This window comes from Orycteropus afer, unplaced genomic scaffold, assembly GCF_000298275.1.
Source record: "Orycteropus afer afer isolate SDZICR_OR568_19922 unplaced genomic scaffold, OryAfe1.0 scaffold00655, whole genome shotgun sequence".
Taxonomy (NCBI): Eukaryota; Metazoa; Chordata; class Mammalia; order Tubulidentata; family Orycteropodidae; genus Orycteropus; species Orycteropus afer.
Window position 1 is genome coordinate 211,989 of NW_006922242.1, and position 21,312 is coordinate 233,300.

Genomic DNA, 21,312 nt, shown 5'->3' on the forward strand with positions numbered 1-21,312 from the left:
TAAGATAGGCAAGATCCCATCTCTTGCATAGCAGAGGAGCAGGGGCCATAACAAGTAATTAAGAAACAGATACTCATGATAATTTCAAATACTGGTAAGTGATATAAAGAAAATATAACAATTATATACCATGAGGCTGTGTGGCATGAGAGCTCTCATATGATAAGGGGAACCTCTGAGATGGCAACATCTGGGCTGAGGTGTGAATGACGAGACAAAGCCCACCATACCATCTTGTCCAGAATGTTCCAGGCAGAGGCAACAGCTGATACAAGGTCTTTAAATAGCCAGCTGGGTCTCTCTGAAGAGCAGCAAGAAGGCCAAGGTAGCAGTTAGCAAAAGTCGGAGGTAGGAGCTGAGGATGGGAGAGGACATGTGAGCCTGTCTAGGAATGTGGATGTATTCTAATTGCAGTCGAAAGCAGTTTTGTGTTGACATCAAATTTTTAATAGTATGGAAATATGTGAAGATACTGAGATAAGATATGGAGGAGAGGAGGGACAGTTGCAGAAAGAGCATGGGCTTCAGAAGTAGACAGATCAGGGTTCCCATCCCTATTGCACCACTCATGAATTGTGTGACCACAAGAAAATCACTTAACTTCTCTGAGCCCCATTTGCAAAACAAGAATGAAACATCTAACTTCCAGTTTCCCTTAGAGAATGAAAGGAATCCAGAGGATTGTAAATTACTTAGAAGAGTTCCTGACTAGAAATGCAACAAGTAAGAAACTCCTCAAGAAATATTAATTCCATCCTATCCTCTTTCCTTTCCCCTTCCTTTCAGTTAAGCAAAAACCACAAATATCCCCTTTGCCATTAAATCTACCATTAGTTATACATGTAAAATAAATGTGTGTGCCTACAATTGTCATAGGAGCCCTGCTGGTGTAATGGTTTAGCACTCAGCTGCTTAACTGCTAACCAGAAGGTCAGTGGTTCAAACCTACGAGTGGCTCCATGAGAGAAAAGACTTGGAGATCTGTGTCAGTAAAGATTACAGCCTAGGAAACTTATGGGAGAAGTTCTACCCTGTCATATAAGGTCACTGTGAGTTGGGATCAACCCGCTGGCACACAACCACCACAACATAATGATCATAAGCTATTTCTTATTAATTTCAGCAATATATAGATTCCTGGTCTCTAAATATAAATCTAAATAAAAGTAAAGTAAAAATAGAAGATCAATGAACTTGTGTTTATAACTCTTATGAAATAGTTTGAGATTTATTTACAAACAAAGCTACAGATTTAATTTAAAATTAAATAAAAACAAAAATAGGAAACAAGAAACCACAAACTAGAAACATTAATTTCGACAGATGATGTTGCTTTGCTGTAGTAAATTGCTATTCAAAGTGAAACTCTGGTACTGGTGGCCAGTGGGTAGTCAGTAAAATGTCATCTACTAGAAAGTATGGCTGATGGAAAGCAGGGTCTTTTGGCTATTTTGTTTACTCTATTTGCACTGCCAGAACAAGGTCTAGCAACAAAATAGGTGCCAGGTGCCAACTGTTCTTTCTTGAGGGAATAAATGCACAAATTACCAAGGGTCATGCAATCGCTCAGTTCACCCACCTCTTTTCTCTATTCCAACCATACACAGTGAAATACTTATTTCTGGTACGGCATCATTTGGCCTTCATGCAGAGGAAATGCATCATTTGTGTATTAAGCCTGCCTCTGTTCGTTTCTCCAAACCCAAGGAAAAGTAATATTCATGCCAAATAGATCTGAAACTCAAACACAAATAGCACTGAAATTTTCTAGTGAGTGGTTATGCAGATGATCCAACATGTGTCTAGCAATTTTTCAATGTTATTATCAAAATGAATACACACATATATCTATACACACACACACATACACACAAAACTTTGTAGAGCCCAATGTCTGCAAAGAGTAGATCTTTCAGAATCCTGAATTGTAGAGATCCAAGTTCGAGAATCAGATTTATTCAAGTGAAAGAAAACAAGGGCGCGGATCATTTTGATAATATTTGCAATGTCCTTTATACTTTAATTTGAAAGTAGTTGTGTTTTCTTTTTTTTCTTAATAACTCCATTTCTAAGTTATTTTTTTTAATAATTTCACATTCAAAAATAATTGCACATTTTACACTGGACATTAGCGGCCAACACTGAGCTCCTGTCTCTTTCAAAGTTTACTCTTTGCTCCTTCTTTATTATACATTTTCCTTGAGAAGGCAGGGAGAATTCAAGGGCAGATTACCCAACAGCAAGGTAAACACAATTTACTTGTGCTTACTTACTAATCTGTAGTGAATAATTTCACAGTTTTTACCACATTAAAGTGTGAAATTCTTCACTACAGATTAGTAAGAAAGCACAAGTAAGCCCATGCTTACCTTGCTTACTGAATACTCTGTCCCTGTCAAGGATTATAAGTTTAAAAAGAGGCTTTGATTCTAAAGGAAGGTGCTATGGGGTTGGGAGAGAGACAGACCCTGCCATGTAGAAGCAAAATCTTTGATACAGTTAAAAAATGTGAAATTGTTCACTACAGATTAGTAAGCAAGCACAAGTAAGCTTATGCTTAACTTGTTTCTTGGATTATCTGACACTGGTTCTAGTTAGAAAGATCTCTTGGCAGAAAATTGTTAGATGCTGTATCTAACAATAAGAATAAACAGAGTTAACAGAAGAATGAAGAAAATCAAAGACACAGGAAACAATTAGTCCAAAGAACTAATGGAGCACTTGACCCCAGACTTGGCTCTGAGACTAGAAGAACTAGATGGTGCCAGGCTAACACTGCTGACTGTCCTAAAAGAGATCACAGTAAGAGGTCCCAGACGGAGTAGGACAAAAATGTGGAACCAAACTTAAAATCTTAAAAAAAGACAAGGCTTACTGGTTTGATGAAGATTGGTGGAACCCCTGAGTCTGTGGCCTTTAGATACCTTCAAGCTAGGAACTGAACTTAACCCTCATGACTCAACTGGCATCCAAATGATAGACAAAAAAAAAAAAAACAACTCACTGCTATCAAGTCGATTCTGACTCATAGCCACCCCCTTTGGGTTTCCAAGGAAACCACCAACCTTCTGGCTAGCAGTCAAATGGCTTAGGCACTATAGACCTATAAAATAAATAGTAATATCTGGAGGCTCTGATGGTATAGTGCCTAGGCTGATGGTTCAAACCCACCAGCCATTCCTTGGAAGGAAGTTTGGGCAATCTACCTCTGTAGTGATACCACCTCGGAAACTCAAGGAGGGGTCGCTATGAATTGGGGCTGACTCGATGGTAGTGCATTTAGTTTTGCTTGGTTATGCACTCATTACAACAATCAGATGAGATCAAGAGGACAGAATGTGAGATCAAGAGGATAGCATTTTCCCAGGGATAGAGCTAGGAAGATGGAAGAGGATGGGAAGGAAGAACCAAGGGAAGAATTGGGCATAGGACATAGGGAGGAAGTGGGAAGAAAGCTGTTACAGTGTGGGGATTGCAGTAAATGTCATAAAACAGCAAGTGTATGGATTGCCGAATGGAAAACCAATTTGCTCTGTAAATTTCCACCCAAATCACGATAGAAAGAAAATATTGAAGAAGAAAAGTTATATAAAATCTCACCAGCTTTTTAAATGTCTTGTTATAAAAGACTAAGAAAAATTATGTTTATATTTGTGCAAGTATTCTTATAACTTAGTACACTAAATTATAGTATATTCTTTCCAAAAAGAAATTGGGCAGTATGAATTTAAAAAAAAAGAATTAACCAAGATCTTAATGACATGATTAAGTAATTAGGAGAAACAGATCCCCAGGTAGCCCTATGCAGCACATGGTGAACTAGCTAGGAATAATAGAAAGCCCTCTGTAGTACAAGCCACCCACAAGAACTCACTAATGTGGGGAAAAATTAGACCCACTAGTCCAGTGTGTGTGTATGTGTGTGTGCCTGTGTGTATATTGGGGCACACAACAACTAAAACACTTTAAAAAATTTTGTATTGTGAGTTGGGTGAAAGTTTACAGAGCAAATTCATCTTCCATACAGCAGTTCACATACACTCTGTCTCATGACATTGACTGTAATCTCCCACAATGCAACAGCTTTCCTCCCACTTCCTCCCCATAACCACTTCTTCCCTGTGTCCTTCCCTCCTATGTACTCCTGCCCCCTGAGCTGTATCCTTGTGCATATACAATGCTTCTATTCTCCCATGATTTATCACTCCAAGGAGTCTATCTTCCTCAGGTAAGTGTTCAGCTGATATGCCTGTTATTTGTTTGGCTGGGAGCCACAGGAGTAGGTTCAATTCCAGACCTGAAGGGCAGCTAGGGGCCATAGTCTCAGGGGCTTCACCAGGAACTATCAGACCAGCAAACCTGGTCCCTTTTTTTTTTTTTCTTTATGATTTTGAGTTTTGTTCTACATTGTTCTCCCACTCTATCCAAGATATCCTACACAGATCCCCCTGTGAGTGGTTGACAGGAGTAACTCGGCACCATCTAGTTCTTCTGGTCTCATAGCTGTATAGGCTGAGATCATATGGTGTACCAGTCACTTGGTCTAATTGTTTCCATGCACCATTAGTTTTCTTCATTCTTCTTTGCTCTGAGTGAGGAGAGGCCCATCGTTGCATCTATAAGGCTGCTTTCAAGTTTTTAAGATTCCGGTTGCTACTCACCAAAGTAGGATATACAACAATTTTGGTGTAGTATGTTATGCCAATTGACCTTGATGTGTCCTGTGACCATGGTCCGGTGCCTACAGAACTACTTGCTCCCTCTGGGTAGCTGACTGTGGCCAAGAAGTGACTACAACCTTGTCCCTTGTCAGCTCTACTATATACCTGGACATCCTTACAGAACATACAAATACACTTGTAGAAACATTGTCTGCTAACACTATACATGATCATGGGCACACTCCCCCCTGCATAGACATACCTGATCAGTCAGCCTATCCACCTGTAGATCATTGTTTGCTTTCACTGACAACGCAGTACTGTATGTGCAAAAGAGTTCATCTTTGTTGTTTGTACCTCTCATGTACCTCTCTATGTCTTCCTCTTCCTCAGTGCCACCATGTTGATCACTCACATTTGGTACATTGCCCTTCTCTTCACCCAAATCAATACTTGTCTCTACCTATCTAACAGTGTTCTCTCCTCTCCCTTCCTACCCCTGATAACCAACAAAGAAAATTTCCTTCCATATATAAACTTTCCTTGACTTTTTACTATAATGGACTAATACAGTATTTGTCCTTCTGTGATTGACTTATTTCAGTCAGCATAATGTCCTCCAAGTTCATCCACATTATGCAGTGTTTTGCGTATTCTATATTATTATTATTATTATTATTATTATTACATTATTATGCCTGAGGTAGGTAGGCCCAGGGCTTGGAGGCTGCTTTTCACTTGGGTGTGGCTCTATATTAAGGCCAAGGCCTAAGGTAGGCAGGCCAGGGGCTTGGAGGCTGCTTTTTGCTTGGATGTGTATATATTAAGTCTGGTTCCTCAAGTAGGCAGGTGCAGAAGCGTTAGGAACAACTAAAGGAGACAAACTTGTCTGTAGTTTGTCATCCTGTTGTGGCTTACATATTGCTATGAGGCAGGAGACTATGCCACTGTGTTGCAAAATGCCAGCAGGGTTACCCATGGTGGACAGGTTTCAGTGGAGCTTCTGGGCTTAGACTCAGAAGGAAGAAGCCATCCACTTCTCAAAGAATTGTCCAGTGAAAACCTTAGGAATAGCAGTGAAACACTGCCTTATATATTACTGGAAAACTTTATGAACAACCCTGAAACATTGTCCGACATAATGTTGGAAGATGACCTCATCAGGTCGGAAGGCACTCAAAATTTGACTGGGGAAGAGCTGACTCCTCAGAGTACAGATGACCTTAACAATATGGATAGAGTGAAGCTTTTGAGACCTCCATTGGCTGATGTGCCTGCCATGACTCAAAATGAACATAAACAGATGCAAACATCCATTAATAATTGGAACATGGAATGTATGAAGTATGAATCTAGGAAAATTGCAAGTTGTGAAAAATGAAATGGAACACAAAAAGATCAATATCCTAGCCATTAGTGAGCTGAAATGGACTGGTTTTGGCCATTTTGAATCAGACAACCATATGGGCTACTATGCCAGGAATAACAAATTGAAGAGGAATGCTGTAGCATTCATTATTGCAAAGACTGTTTCAAGATCTGTACTGAAGTACAACCCTGTCAGTGATAGGAACATATCCATATGTCTACAAGGAAGACCACTTAATACTACTATTATCCAAATTTACACACCAACCACCAAAGCCAAAGATGAGGAAATTGAAGATTTCTACCAAATTCTGCAGTCTGAAATTGACAAAACATGCCATCAAGATGTGTTGATTATCACTGGTGACTGGAATGCAAAAGTTGGAAACAAAGAAGTATCACCAGTAGTTGGAAAATTTGGTCTTGGTGATAGAAATAACACTGGACATTACATGATAGAATTTTGCAAGACCAATGACTTACTCATTGCAAATACCTTTTCTGAACAACATAAATGATGACTGTACACGTGGACTTCACCTGATGGAATTTACAGGATACAGATTGACTACATCTGCGGCAAGAGGTGATGGAGAAGTTCACTATCTTCAGCCAAAACAAGGCCAGGAGCTGATTGTGGAACAGACCATCAACTTCTCATATGCACATTCAAGTTGAAGTAGAAGACAATTAAAACAAATCCATGAGAGCCAAAATATGACCTTGATTATATCCCTCCTGAATTTAGAGACTACTTAAAGAATAGATTTGATGCGTTGAACACCAGTGACCAAAAACCAGAGGAATTGTGGGATGACATCAAGAACATCATCCATGAAGAAAGCAAAATGTCATTAAAAACACAGGAAAGGAAGAAAAGACCCAAATGGATGTCAGAAGAGACTCTGAAACTTGCCCTTGAATGGAGAGAGTAACTAAAGCAAATGGAAAAAAATGACAAGATAAAAGAGCTGAACAGAAGATTTCAAAGAGCAGCTCAAGCAGAAAAAGCCAATTACTTTGTGCAAAGACCTGGAGTTAGAAAACCAACAGGGAAGAACACGCTCAGCATTTCTCAAGCTGAAAGAACTGAAGAAAAAATTTAAGCCTCAAGTTGCAATACTGAAAGATTCTGTGGGCAAAATATTGAATGATGCAGGAAACATCAAAAGAAGATGAAAAGAATACACAGAATCACTGCACCAAAAGGAACTGGTCAATCTTCATACCAATGGTTTTGAAGAAGAAATTGAAGCTGCACTGAAGGAACTGGTGAAGAACAAGGCTTCAGGAATTGACAGAATTCCAATTGAGATGTTTCAACAAATGGATGCCCCACTGGAAGCACTCACTCAGTTATGCCAAGAGATTTGGAAGACACCTACCTGGCCAACTGACTGGAAGAGATCCATATTTGTACCCATTCCAAAGAAAGGTGATCCAACAGAATGTGGAAATTATCGAACAATATCATTAATATCACATGCAAGTAAAATCTTACTGAAGATAATTCAAAAATGGTTGCAGCAGTATATTGACAGAGAGTTCCAGAATGCAAGCTGGATTCAGAAAAGGACTTTGAATGAGGGATATCATTGCTGATGTCAGATGGATCTTAGCTGAAAGCAAAGAATACCAGAAAGATGTTTGCTTATGTTTTATTGACTATGCAAAAGCATTTGATTGTGTGGATCATAACAAATTGTGGATAACATTAAGAAGAATGGGAATTTCAGAACACTTAATTGTACTCATGAGGAACCTGTAGATAGATCAGGAGGCTGTTGTTTGAACAGAACAAGGGGATACTGCATGGTTCAAAATCAAGAAGGGAGTGTGTCAAGGTTGTATCCTTTCACCATATTTATTCAATTTGTATGCTGAGCAAATAATCTGAGAAGCAGGATTATATGAAGAATAATGTGGCATCAGGATTGGAGGAAGACTCATTAACAACCTGTGATATGCAGATGACACAACTTTGCTTGCTGAAAGTGAGGATGACTTGAAGCACTTACTAATGAAGATTAAAGACTACAGTCTACAGTATGGATTACACTTTAATATAAAGAAAACAAAAATCCTCACAACTGGTCCAATAAACAGCTACATGGTGGATGGAGAAAAGATTGAAGTTGTCAAGGATTTTATGTTACTTGGTTCTACAGTCACCACCAATGGAAGTAGCAGTCAAGACATCAGACAGCATATTTCATTGGGCAAATCTGCAAAAGACCTCTTTCAAATGCTAAAGAGAGAAGATGTCTCCTTGAAGACTAAGGTGTGCCTAACCCAAGCCATGATATTTTCAATTGCCTTATATGCATATGAGAGTGGGACAGTGAATAAGGAAGACTGAAGAAGAGTTGATGCTTTTGAGTTGTGGTGTTGGAGAAGAATGCTGAGTACCATGATCTGCTAAAAGGACTAACAGATCTGTGCTGGGAAAAGTGCAGCCAGAATGCTCCTTGGAAGCAAGAATTGCCAGACTTCATCTCACCTACTTTGGTCACATTGTCAAAAGGAGCAATTCACTGGAGAAGGATATCATGCTTGATAAAGTGTACGGTCAATGAAGAAGGGAAAGTCCCTCAATGAGATAGATATACACAGTGGCTGTAACGATGGGCTCAAGTATAGCAAGGATCCTGAGGCTGGCACAAGACCGGGCAGTGTTTCGTTCTGCTGTGCATAGGGTCCCTATGAGTTGGAGATGACTCGATGGCACCTAACAACAACAACAACAACTATTGTAAATGGTATCAATTTCCTTATTTCTTTTTCAGCAATCTCTTTGCTGGTATAGAGGAATTCAACTGATTTTTGAATCTTGTATCCTGCCACTATGCTAAATCTCTTCATTAGTTCCAGTAGGTTTTTTTGTTTTGTTTTGTTTTTTACTGAGTCTCTTGGCTCTTGGGTTTTCTCTGCATAGGCTCATATCATCAGCAAATAGGGATAGTTTGACTTCTTCCTTACCAATTTGGATGCCTTTGATTTCCCTTTCTTGCCTTATTGCTCTGGCTAGGACTTCCAATACAGTGTTCAATAGAAGTGGTGATAGAGGGCATCCTTGTCTGGTTCCTGTTAACAAGGGGCATGATCTCCATCTCTCTCCACTGAGAATAATATTGACTTGGTTTTGCATAGATGCCCTTTATTATGTTGAGGAATGCTCCTTCTATTCCTATTTTGCTGAGAGTATTGATCAGGAATGGGTTTTGGATTTTATCAAATGCCTTTTCTGCATCAATTGATGTGATTCGGTGGTTCTTTTCCTTTGTTTCATTTATGTGATGGATGATGTTGACAGTTTTTCTAATATTGAGCCATGCTTGCACACCTAATCAGAACCCCACTTCATCATAATGTATTATGTTTTTGATATGTTGGAGTCTATTGGCTAGGATTTTGTTGAATATTTTTGCTTCTAGATTCATGAGGGCTATTGGTCTGTAGTTTTCCTTTTGAGTGATGTTTTTGCCTCATTTTGGTAACAAGGTTATGCTTGCTTCATAAAATGAATTTGGGAGGATTCCATCCTTTTCTGTGTTCTGGAATAGTTTGAGTAGGATTGGTGTTAATTCTACTCTGAATGTTGGTAGAATTCTCTGGTAAAACCGTCTGGGCCAGAATGTATTTTTGTTGGTAATTTTTTAATGGCCTGTTCAATTTCTAATTTTATTGCATTGTGATCTGAGAAGATGCTTTGCAGTATTTCAGTATTTTCACATATATTAAGGCTTGCTTTATGACCTAACTTATGGTCTATCATGGAGAGTGTTCCATTTGCACTAGAAAAGAATGTATATTGTGTTGTTGTTGGGTGAAGTGCTCTGTAGATGTCTATAAGGTCAAGTTGGCAGATTGTATTATTTAGTTCTTCTGCATCTTTGTTGAGTTTCCAGTTGTTCTATCTTTCATTCAAAGTGATGTATTAAAGTCTCCTACTATGACTGTGAAGTCATCTGTTTGTCTTTTCAATTTTGTTAAAGTCTGATTTATGTATTTTGGGGCTCTTTCATTGGGTTCATAGATATTTATTATGGTTATATTTTCTTGTTTGAGTGATCTATTAATCATTATATAATGTCCTTCCTTGTCTCTTATGGTGGTTTTTGTCTTGAAGTCAACTTGATCAAAAATTAATGTTGCCACTCCTGCTCTTTTACAGTTGCCATTTGCTTGCTATATCTTTTTCCAATCTTTGATTTTTAATCTGTTTTTATCTTGTCTCTAAGGTGTGTTTCTTGTAGACAGCATATTGATAGGTTATGTTTTCTTATCCAGTCTACACCTGTCCTTCTCTTGAGTAGTACCTTTAATCCATTAACATTCAGTGCAATTATCAACAAGTATGAATTTGTTGTTGTCATTTTGTTATGTGTTTTCTTGTGGTGTTGTTGGGTTTTTTGTTCCATATAATTTTCTGTGCTGAGCTTATTTTGTTTATGAATCATGTTGTCATTTCCTTTATTGCTGTTGTTGTTTTCTCAAATTCACTCACTGCCATCAAGTCAGTCCTGATTCATAGCAACCTCTCCTTGGGTTTCTGAGGCAGTATGTCTATGGAAGTAGATTGGAAGAAGATTTGCTTCGTTGTGCAAAGTGGCTGGTCAGTTTGAACCACCAGCCTTCTGGTTAGCAATCAAGTGCCTGAGGCACTAGGCCGCTGTTGTTTTAGTATCTGCTAAATATTTGTGCTTGTCACCTTTTTTATTGTGATGTGAAGATTTATCATTTTTCTTTGTGGTTACCCTCTGATTTATAATTTTCTCCCTGAGTTTAGAACAATCCATTCTATCTTCCAACTGTCTTGACTTCCTCACCATTTAGACCTTCTGTAACTCCGGTATTTTTTCCATCTTTTTGGCTTGTAGTTGTCCTCATATGCCAATTGATGTCTCTGGTTCCCTGTTTACAATCTTGTGAGCTTATTTTACTTTGGATACTTCCATAAGTAGGTTGGTTTCTGGGTTCTGTCATCATGTGTATTCATAGTCAGTTGTTGATTTCTATTATTGGTTCTCTGTCCAAAGGACTCCCTTTAGTATCTCTTGTAAGGTTGGTCTGGTTTTAACAAATAGCCTTAATTTCCCCTTATCTGGAAATCTCCTAATTTCATCATCATATTTGAGGAACAATTTTGCTGGGTATGTAACTCTTGGTTGGAAATGTTTCTTTTTCAGGATTTTATATATACCATCCCACTGCCTTGTCACCTGCATGATTTCTGCTGAGAAATCAGAGCTTAGTCTTATTAGATGCCGTTTGTAGGTAACTTTTCACTTTTCCCATGCTCCTTTTAAGATTCTTTCTTTGTCTTTGATTTTGCTGAGTTTGATGATGATATGTGTTGGTGATCTTCTTTTGGGGTCTATCGTGTTTGGGGTTCATTGGACTTCCTGAATGGATCTTTCATCATACCAGAGAAGTTCTCTTCCAACAAATCTTGGACAATTTTCTCAGTGGTTTTCTTTTTCTCTTCCTGTTCTGGAATTCCAATCACATGTAGATTATTCCTTTTGATGGTATCACATGTGAATCTTAGACTTTCTTCATTTTGTTTTGATCTTTTTCTGATTGATCCCTTTCCAAACAAGTATTCAAGTGTTTGTTTTCAATCTCATTAATTCTGTCTTCTGTTGATTAGACTCTACTCCTTTGCCCTTTCAATGTGTTATCTATTTCTGAAAATTTAGTATTCTGGATTTCTATCTGTAGAATTAGAATCATTTCTAATTTTTCATTTATTTTGTCATTCTGTTCTTGTATTTTCTTCTGAAATTGTTCTAGGCTTTTGTCTGTGTTTTCCTTAATTTTGTCAGTGTTTTTCTTGATTTGTCTCTCAATTCATTGAAGGTACCTAAATATAGTTCTTTTGAATTCCTTGTCAGGGAGTTCCAATGCTGCTTCTTCCTTAGGAATGTGATGTGGGTCTGTATCCTGTTCCCTTGTTTCTACTGCTTTATCTTGCTTCTTTGTGGACTGTGATGGTCTGTTGTCTCTGAGACATTATGACTTTGTTGTATTTATATTTAATTGGTGATTGTATATTGGAGTGATTCACTGAATATTTTTTGTTTTCTTTGTTTTTGGATTTATCTGAGTAAGCAGCATACTGTGCTCCTCTATTTGCTAGTTGGCAGCACTTATGCACTCACCACCTGACTCCTGGTGGGTGTGATAGAGAATGAGAGTGGCTGCACAGGTCTATGTTAATTTTCTAGTCCTCAGTGTTTGGAATGTCCTTGTGGTCCCCAGCAAGTAGAACCTATTCCTAGATCCCTGGAATCTGAGAGAACACTGTTGTTCTAAATATACAAAATGGTCAAATTGCTTTTAAACATTCAAAATGGCTGCACCCACTGGACAGCCAAAAGTCCATGGCTCAGCCTGTCTCCCTCTTCACTGCTTCCCCTTTTGTTTACCAGGTACCAGTGCAGTCCCCTGTGCAGCCCCTGGCTATCTGGGCCTATTTTTAGGTTAATTCTTAGGTACTAGCACCACTTGGCAATATCCAAGCTGTCTGTCCTGTCAGGATCACTGACAGACTGCAGCTCCGTATGTCTCCTTTTTTGGTGTTTTCATGCAGGTTCTTCTGCCAGTTGGAGTTTAGTCCACTTCTGTATCCTTCATTTCAAAACTCAGGGCTCTGGGATTATTTTCTGTATCTGTGTTAATTGGTTCCTCTTTTCTTTGTTGAAGAGGATTTGTGTAGTTTGTCTGCCTAGTCCGCCATCTTACTGGAACCCCTAAAACACATTTTTAAGAACATCACAATTCAGGAAAGAGGCTGAAATGTCAAGAAATGTAGGTGAGAGTTTCCTCTCTTCTCTGAGTGTCCTGTTAGGTCTGTATAAAGAAAGAATTCCAAGAAGGGAAGGACTAGAACATGTAGTTGGTGTCAGTCTTAGAAAGGGTTCTCTAGAAAAATAGAACTAGAAATTATTTATTTATTTATTTAGACGAATTGGCTCACGTGATTATTAGTGCTGGTAAGTCCAAAATCTATAGGTCAGGCGACAAGCCAGAAACTCCAGCAAGCTTATCTGTTTATAGTCTTGAAACAGAATCCTTCTTCAGGAAACCTCAGTTCTTACTCTTAGCCAAAAAAAAATAAAATAAAATAAAAAACACAAGAAAAAAGAAACTCAAACTCATAGCAACCCCTCCTCGGGTTTCCAAGGCAGTATCTCTACAGAAATAGATTACCCAGTCTTCCATCTGAGGAGTGGCTGGTGGGTTTGATCCACCAGCCTTCTGATTAGCAGTCAAATGCCTTATGCACTATGCCACAGATCTTCAACAAATAGGATGAGTCCCACCCACTCATTTAACCTAAGGTCAACTGATTTAAATGCTGTTGTTATGTGCTGTTGAGTTGGACCCTCCTTGGATTTCTGAGTCAGTATCACTACGGAAGTAGATTGCCCAACCTTCCTTCTGAGGAGTGGCTGGTGGGTTTGAATGGCCAACCTTCTGTTTAGCAGTCACTTAGGCACTGTGCTACCAGAGCTCCTTTGATTTAAATGCTAATAATATGTAAATACCTTCATAGCAACATCTAGACTAGTGTTCGGCCAAACAGCTGGGTTTTAGTCTAGCTAAATTGCCACATAAAATATGCCATCAGTGTCTAAAGGTTTTCAGCTGGCCTGGATGCTCATAGATTCTCTAAGGATTAGCCAATTTTCTCCATTCACCATCAACTTATGTTACCCAGCTTCCAGCAATCCTCACGTTTGAACCTGGCCAAGTTCCAACTTGGCCTTCCAGATCATTATTTAAGATCCTCAGGTACTGAACTCTTAGCTATAGATAAATTTGAAGTAATATATTTGTCAAGAAACTTTGATTACTAGGGTTTTAAAATGAATAAAAAACTAAACTCACTGCTATTGAATTGATTTGACTCAAAGCAACCCCTCCTCAGATTTCTGAGGCAGTATCTCTATGGAAGTAGTTTGCCAAATCTTCCTTCCGAGGACTGGCTGGTGGGTACGAATAGTTTTTACATTTCTTTCCCCAAAATTTGGTGCTCTAGTCTACTTATTACTCTGTAGTTTTCTATAAAGCATTTAACAATACCTCCCATGATACGTTTTTTGGAAAACATAGAGGAATAAGGCTGTGATGAAAGTGAAGTTGGATTTTATAACAATCTTATAACTGTTAGGCAAGGCAAATAGAAAAGTGAACAAAACAGACAAAAATTCCTGCCTTCCATGGAGCATAATTTCTAGTGGCTCATAGGCTGATCCCATCATCCAATTAGTAGATGCTGGGAGACTGAGTGAGCTAAAGCATTGGATGGCAGAATATGGAAGCAATAAATCTTGGCAAGCTAAAACTATGGGCCAAATCTCAAATGATTATAAATCCTGAAAACATACCTTAAAAAACCAAACACTTCTATGATAGAATTTAGGGATATTATGTTGTTCTAGCTACAGTCATGGGAAAGATTTAAGAGTTTTAGTTGACTATTAGTGCAATATGAAGTGATACTGAGAAGTAGGTCCCTCCATAATTTAATTTTTTTTAATTTAATTTAATTTAATTTTTATGTTTTAATAGTATAAATAAAGTGTCCCAAATAAGAGAGTGTAAGTGTCATTTAACTCTGCTATTGTCACCCCAGGAGGAGCTCTGGTAGTGTAGTGCCTAAGGCATTTGACTGCTAACCAAATGGCTGGTGGTTCAAACCCACCAGCCACTCAGAAGGAAGGTTGGGCAATCTACTTCCATAGAGATACTGCCTCGAAAACCCAAGGAGGGGTTGCTAAGAGTCAGAATCGACTCGACAGCAGTGAGTTTGTTTTTTGTGTTGTTTGTTTGTTTTGTTTTTGTCAATCTACCTCTGGTATTATCTGTTCTTTGTTAACACATGTAGTATCTCTAAGAAAGAGACACCAGGATGGTGAACCAACTAAAAATATTTTTATGTGACACTTTGTATGGAAGTGGAGTTAGATTTATTCTGTGAGGTTCAAATTTGCAGAAATAGGTGGGATTAAAGGCTAGATTTATAGAAGGGTCAAATTTCACAAAAGAGTATTCTAATAGTTGTATCCAGAAATTGAATGGGCTGATTGTTGAACATGTCTAGAGGATGTCCAAGCAGATGTCAGGGATATTTTGGAGAAAATTATGCATTGGGTCAGGGGTTGGAATAAATGACTTGAAGACTCTATTCAAGTCCAAGTATATAAATCTCAAAGGAAAAATGTACTATCATGAGATTAATTTTTCAGAAGTAATTGAGAAAGGTGATTCTATAAAAATGATTTTGTGAACATAAAATATGTCACCTTACGATTTTTACTTGCAGATGGCATCATATTTTGGATATACTATTGCAGTATCAGATGTTAACAATGATGGGTAAGTTTGCAAGACCTTCTTTATTCAATTTATATTCTATTCATCCATAAAGATGTTTTATTTTTCCTTAATGAGATACATCCTTCCATACTTCCTCAATAAGAAAATAGATGCTCTCTTGTTTCAGCTTGTTTGGTGCAGGCCAAGAAAATGTGTCTAGTAAAGAGCCCTCTGTCATCCTATTTTATGTCTTTACTGAGATTTTTCACATCTGCCATTTTCAGAAGGGGACTGTTAGACTGTTTTATCTTTAGTTTTGTGAAGTAAATAGTCCTCCACCATTGAAATTCATAGTTATTGAAGAGTTTGTTTATCTTGCTCTCTTCACTCTGACCATTCCCCTTAGCACACATAGACATTCACAAAATAATTACACATTGCAAAAAATAGATTTTTTTCCACCTAACATTACTTTAATCAACATACTAGTGACACACATGGACAAGATAAATTAGTGTTGTTTTCCAGAGACTTTGGTAGCAAAATTTCAGTGGATCTTGGGTAAAATATTATGGTAAATTATGGTTATGTTTAAATCTTTAGCTTAAGGAAAAGTTATTACTGAACACCCCTATGATTCACTAAACGTGCCCAATTAAGAGTTAAATAAACAAATCATTAAATAATAAGATAATGATTAGGTCGAGATATACTGATTATTCATTCATCCAACAAGAATTTTGGATCATGGTAGGATCACCTACCATGTGCCAGACATTGTCTCAGTACCCAAAATGCAGTGATGAGTAAGAAAGACAGGAATTCTGCTCTCATAGAGCTTGCATTTTTGTAGTAAGCAAATATCTGAAGAATCCTTAATGTGTTCTGGAATCTTGGCTAAGAACTTTAGATACATATTTAATAAATACTAGCTGTGACTTCTGTATAGTTAGAAATGTGATTTATATATTGTGTTGTGGTATATGGAGATAAATTTAGGTAACTCTTGTACTGCTTGGGAACTGTCTGTATTATTCTTTCATTCACCACATTTTTTGAACATTTATGGGCTAACACTACTACAGGTTCTGGGATAAAGCTAAAAACAAAACAAAAACCCTACCCTCCTAAAGGTTATACTAGGGTTGTGGGGTAGAAGCTACCATAACCAAAAAGCAAACTCACTGCTATGGAGTCGATTCCCACTCATAGCAATCCTCCCCCACACCCCAGTTGAGTGTTTCTGAGGCAGCAAATCTTTACAGAAGCAGACTTCTTCCTTCCCATCTGGGAAGGAAGCCCCATCTTCCTTCCATGAAACAACTGGTCAGTTTGAACCATCAACCTTCTGGATAGCAGTCAAATGCCTTAGGCATTGTACCACCAGAGATCCTAGGAGAGGGAGTTACAGACAATAAAATAAGGAAAGTGTACCAATTACCATGGAGTTGATTCTGATTCATAGCGACCCATTAGGGCAGAGTAAAAGTGCCCCAAGGCTGTAGATCTTTATGGAAGCAGATTGATACATCTTTCTCCCGTGAAGCTGCTGGTGGGTTCAAACCTCCCACCTTTTGGTTAGCAGCCAAGCGCTTTTAACAACTGTGCCATCAGGGCTCTTCAAGGAAAGTATAAACCAAAACCAAACCAAACTCACTGCCATCGATTCTATTCCTACTCATAGCAACCCCCTTTGGGTTTCCCAGGCAGTAAATCTTTACAGAAGTAGATTGCCCACTTTTCCTTTGTGGAGTAGCTGGTGGGTTTGAACTGCCAAGCTTCTGGAGGCAGTCAATACCTTAGGCACTAGGCCACCAGAGCTCCTTTAGGAAAGAACAAGATTTGTGAAATGGTAACAAGTGCTATGTAGGAAAAACAAAACAAAAAAAAAAAAATAGGGAAGATTGGGAAGGATGCAACTTTAGTTGTGTGGGTATGGAAGACCTTAATGATAAGCATGGGGAAAGACCTGAAGTAATGAGGGAAGAAATCATGGTGATAGTTTCAGATATTACTATGATGGAGCAAAAAGTACAACTGCCCTGAGGTGGGAGCACCTGGAATATTTGAGGAAAAGCAGAGGCAGGATTGTCTGGAGTAATGAGTGAAAGAGAAAAGCATAGGAGAGAAGTCAGAGAAATAACAAGATGAAGGACCAGATTATGAAGGCTCGTGGGTCATTGGATTATTTCAAACTTTTATACTTAGTGCCACATAAACTCTGTTTTGGACTAGAATGTGCTTCCAGAAAGGATATAACATCCTCTGAGCCACTAGAGAATTCTAAGTGAGAGAGTGAATAGCCTGATCCACTTTGGTTTTAATAGGAGCACTCTGGCTGCTGGGTCAAGATGGTTAAGGGATGTTCTGGGAGCCTATTAAAATAAGCCAGGTGAGGCAGGACTGAGGTTTGGACCTGGGTGATAGCAGTGGAGGAGAATAGAGGTGGTTGAATTCCAAATACATTTTGAAGATATATATGAATGCCAATCTTACCCAGGAAGTAGTTAATTTCAAATTAAATCACTTTAATCTTCGTTGTCTGAATTGTGAAAATAAAGTAACAACAAGGACTGTCATTCACAATGTCCAATGTGAATGAACTGTATTTATTATTAATGCCTTTTATTAATTTAGAAAGAAAATGGATGAAGAATAAGAATATGGCATGCTATCCAGATTTAGTAATCCCATTCTTTCCTGAAGACAAAAAATCTGACAGCCTGTCACATGTGCACAATTTCTCAACAATGATATGACAAGCTCAAGGGCTTTTCCCCTGGGAGTCATGCAGAATTTTACAGCACAGATTAACTCAATGTGTTGTTCCTTTCCACAGATCTGCCTGTTTAGGATCCTTTTAACTTTTCTGGATTTGACATTATACCCTTCAGGTCTCCTTCCTGTCTGCTTCCTGGAAACACACTCTCATCTATAGCAACGTTTCATAGTCTTTTTTTTTTTTTTTTTTTGCCATGTTAGAAACAAAAATCTTGTGAGAAAAGAACCTTATTGTTCTCTCCTGGCTAAAACAACATGATTGTTGTTTAATTAACAGATAAATTAAACGTAATATTGTCATATACCAGATGCAACATTATGGTTAAAAAAAAAAATGGTTGTAAGGAACACAATTTTCTAGTGATAATTGTCTGTTCTTTCTTGATGTTCTTAAAAATCAGCCCGCACACTATTTCTTTATTATCAGGCAGTATTTTCCAATCCTTTAAACTGCATTGAAGAGTATATCTATGACTTAATTTTGCCATTCTTAAAGTGCCCATGGGAGCTCTGGTGGCATAGTGCCTAAGGCATTTGACTGCTAATCAGAAGGCTGGAAGTTCAAACCCACCAGCTACTCCCCGGAATGAAGGTTGGGCAATCTACTTCCGTAGTGATAACACCTCGGAAGCCCAAGGAGGGGTCGCTATGAGTCAGGGCCGATTCGACGGCAGTGTGTGTGTGTATGTAAAGTGCCTATAGATGGTTGTTGTTGTTGTTGTTGTTATTTGCCATCGAGTCGGCCCTGACTCATAGCGACCCCTCCTTGGGTTTCTGAGGCAGTACCACTACAGAAGTAGGATTGCTCCACCTTCCTTCCTATAGATGGTTAGTGTGTATATAATTTGCTGTTGTTAACTGCTTAGATACTATGTAGATTCAAGGTCCTATTATAAATGAGTAGGCTCTGGAAGCCATTGAGATTGGTCAAGAAAGATACTACTGGGATTCATCCCAAATAAAGATGTACAACTCAAATTGAAATCTGACATCACAATAATAATGATATAATTAGCTATAATCTTTGTGGCACCTATGTTTCTAGAAAAACTATTTGTATGCTTTTCTTTCGAATATACATAAATAGGAAAACATCCATCTTGCATTAACAGATTTAGCTTGATTAGGTGAGGGCCTGATAACCACTAGTAATAATAACAGTCATCTTCTTCACCACCCTAGATGGGTGATTAATCCCCGGGGCAGATGCAATACAGTCTTATCAGGGCAGAGATAGAAACTTGCAGCCCCAGAAATCTTGTTGTTATGTGCCTTCATGATTCTGACTCATAGTGACACCATGTAGAACATAGAGTTGAACTGCCCTAGAGGATTTTCTTGTCTGTAATCTTTACAGAAACAGATCACCAGGTTGGGCTCCTGTAGAGCTGCTGGGTGGGTTTGGACTTTCAACCTTTTGGTCAGCAGCCATAAGGGCACAGTCCCTCAGAATGGGGCCTGGAGGACAGTGACTTGGAAAGTCATCAGAACAAAGGGAGAGGGGAGCAAAACATGTGTGTCCTCCAAAGCTCCTGTGGTGGGTGTCAACTGCTGTGATGGCCCCAGGTCAGGACACATACAACCTCATTTAGAAAAAGGGTAATTTTTCTTTTCTTTTTTATTGTGTTTTGGGTGCAAATTGTCAAAGCAGATTTGTTTTACATTCAACAGTTCATGCACATTTGATTTCACAATCCCAATTACCATCCCCCAAAATAAAAAAACTCTCCTCCCCTGTGGTAATTAAGGTTATGTGTCAACTTGACTGGGCTTATTTTGAGTGGATGAGCAGCTGGTTGTAGTATTCCCCATGATGAGGCTGGTAATCAACTCCATGGTGCAATCTACTATGAGCAGCTGAGTAGCTAGCTACCTTAGGATTGTGGTCTGCTCCCAGTATGTAAGGAGAAGCTTTAGGAATGATCTGTAGTTTATGGCATGCTAGAATCTTGCATGTAGCTGAGTCTTTATTCAGCAGCCTTCCATGTTGTCTGCTGATCTTGTGGGACTGTTAACGGACTTCACTCAGTGGCCTGCCATATAGTTTGGTAATATCGAGACTGTGCCTTTTTACTTGTCAATCTTGGGCTTGTTGGCCTCAGCTGCTAGCAGCTGCCTGAGTGAAGAAAGCCTCCGGCTCCAGTGAGCTGGGAGCAAGAAGCAGAGCTGAAACCCAAGGTCGAGGGACTTTTACTCAGCCCCTAGAGCCTGGCCTTTTGAACTCAGACTGCTAGCCTCCAAAACTGAGAGAATAAACTCTTCTTTGTTACAGCCATTCCACCTGTGGTATTTCTGTTACAGCAGCACGAAGTAACTGAAACATCCCTTCTCCTTCCTTGACTACCCCCTCTCTGTGCCCTTCTTATCTATGCATTCCCGTCTGTCCAGCTTTCCCTCTATGTGAATGCTGCCCCTCTGCTCTCTCATGGCTGATTGATCTAAAGGGTGCATCACCCTGGGGTAGATGTTCTGCATGTAGGTCTTTCTACTGTTGGGCTGAGAGCCAATCCATGGAAGTGAGTCCATTTCTAGGTCCAAAGGGTAATCTGGGGCCATAGTCGAGGAGGTTCCACCATTCTCTATCTGACAGTAATTCTGATCATTTTTGTGTTTTTGAATTTTGTTCCACATTTTCCCTCCCACTCTGTCCAGGATCTCCAGTTTTGATCTCTTTCCAAGTGGTTGGCATTGGTAGCCAGGCACCATCTAGTTCTTCTGGTCTCAGGATCCATCTTATCTTTGGACTAATTGTTTCCAGGTGACTTTGATTTTCTTTACTGTTCTTTGCTTCAGATAAGAGGAGACAAATAGTTGCATCTTAGATGGTCTCTTGAAAGCTTTAAAGACCCTAGTCACTACTCACCAAAGTAGGTTGTGTAGACAAGATTTTTATGTACCATGTTGTGCCAGTTGAGCATGATGACCCCCAAAACTGTGGTCCCACGTCCACAGGCCTGGTGATTCTCTCTGTCAAGGTGTTTGGTTGTCTCTGAGAAGCTACTCCAACCCTGTCTTCTGTTGCTTCTGTAATGTATGTGGGTAATTTTGTAGAACAACTGCATATGTAAATCTATCCTTGCAAATAAATAAATAAATAAACCTGCTATCAGGTTGAACTCGACTCATAGTGACCCCTCCTTGGGTTTCCAAGGTGGTATCACTACAGAAGTAGATT

At 38.9% G+C, this 21,312-nt stretch overlaps 1 protein-coding gene across 1 annotated transcript in view; it reads left to right on the forward strand.

Annotated features, from left to right (window-relative positions):
• Positions 1-21,312, forward strand: part of ITGA8 (integrin subunit alpha 8) — a 330,607-nt gene that overhangs the window by 74,483 nt on the left and 234,812 nt on the right. The window contains exon 11 of the mRNA XM_007956731.1: positions 15,364-15,416. Within this exon, the coding sequence (XP_007954922.1) occupies positions 15,364-15,416 (53 nt within the window). The remainder of the gene's footprint in view (positions 1-15,363; positions 15,417-21,312) is intronic.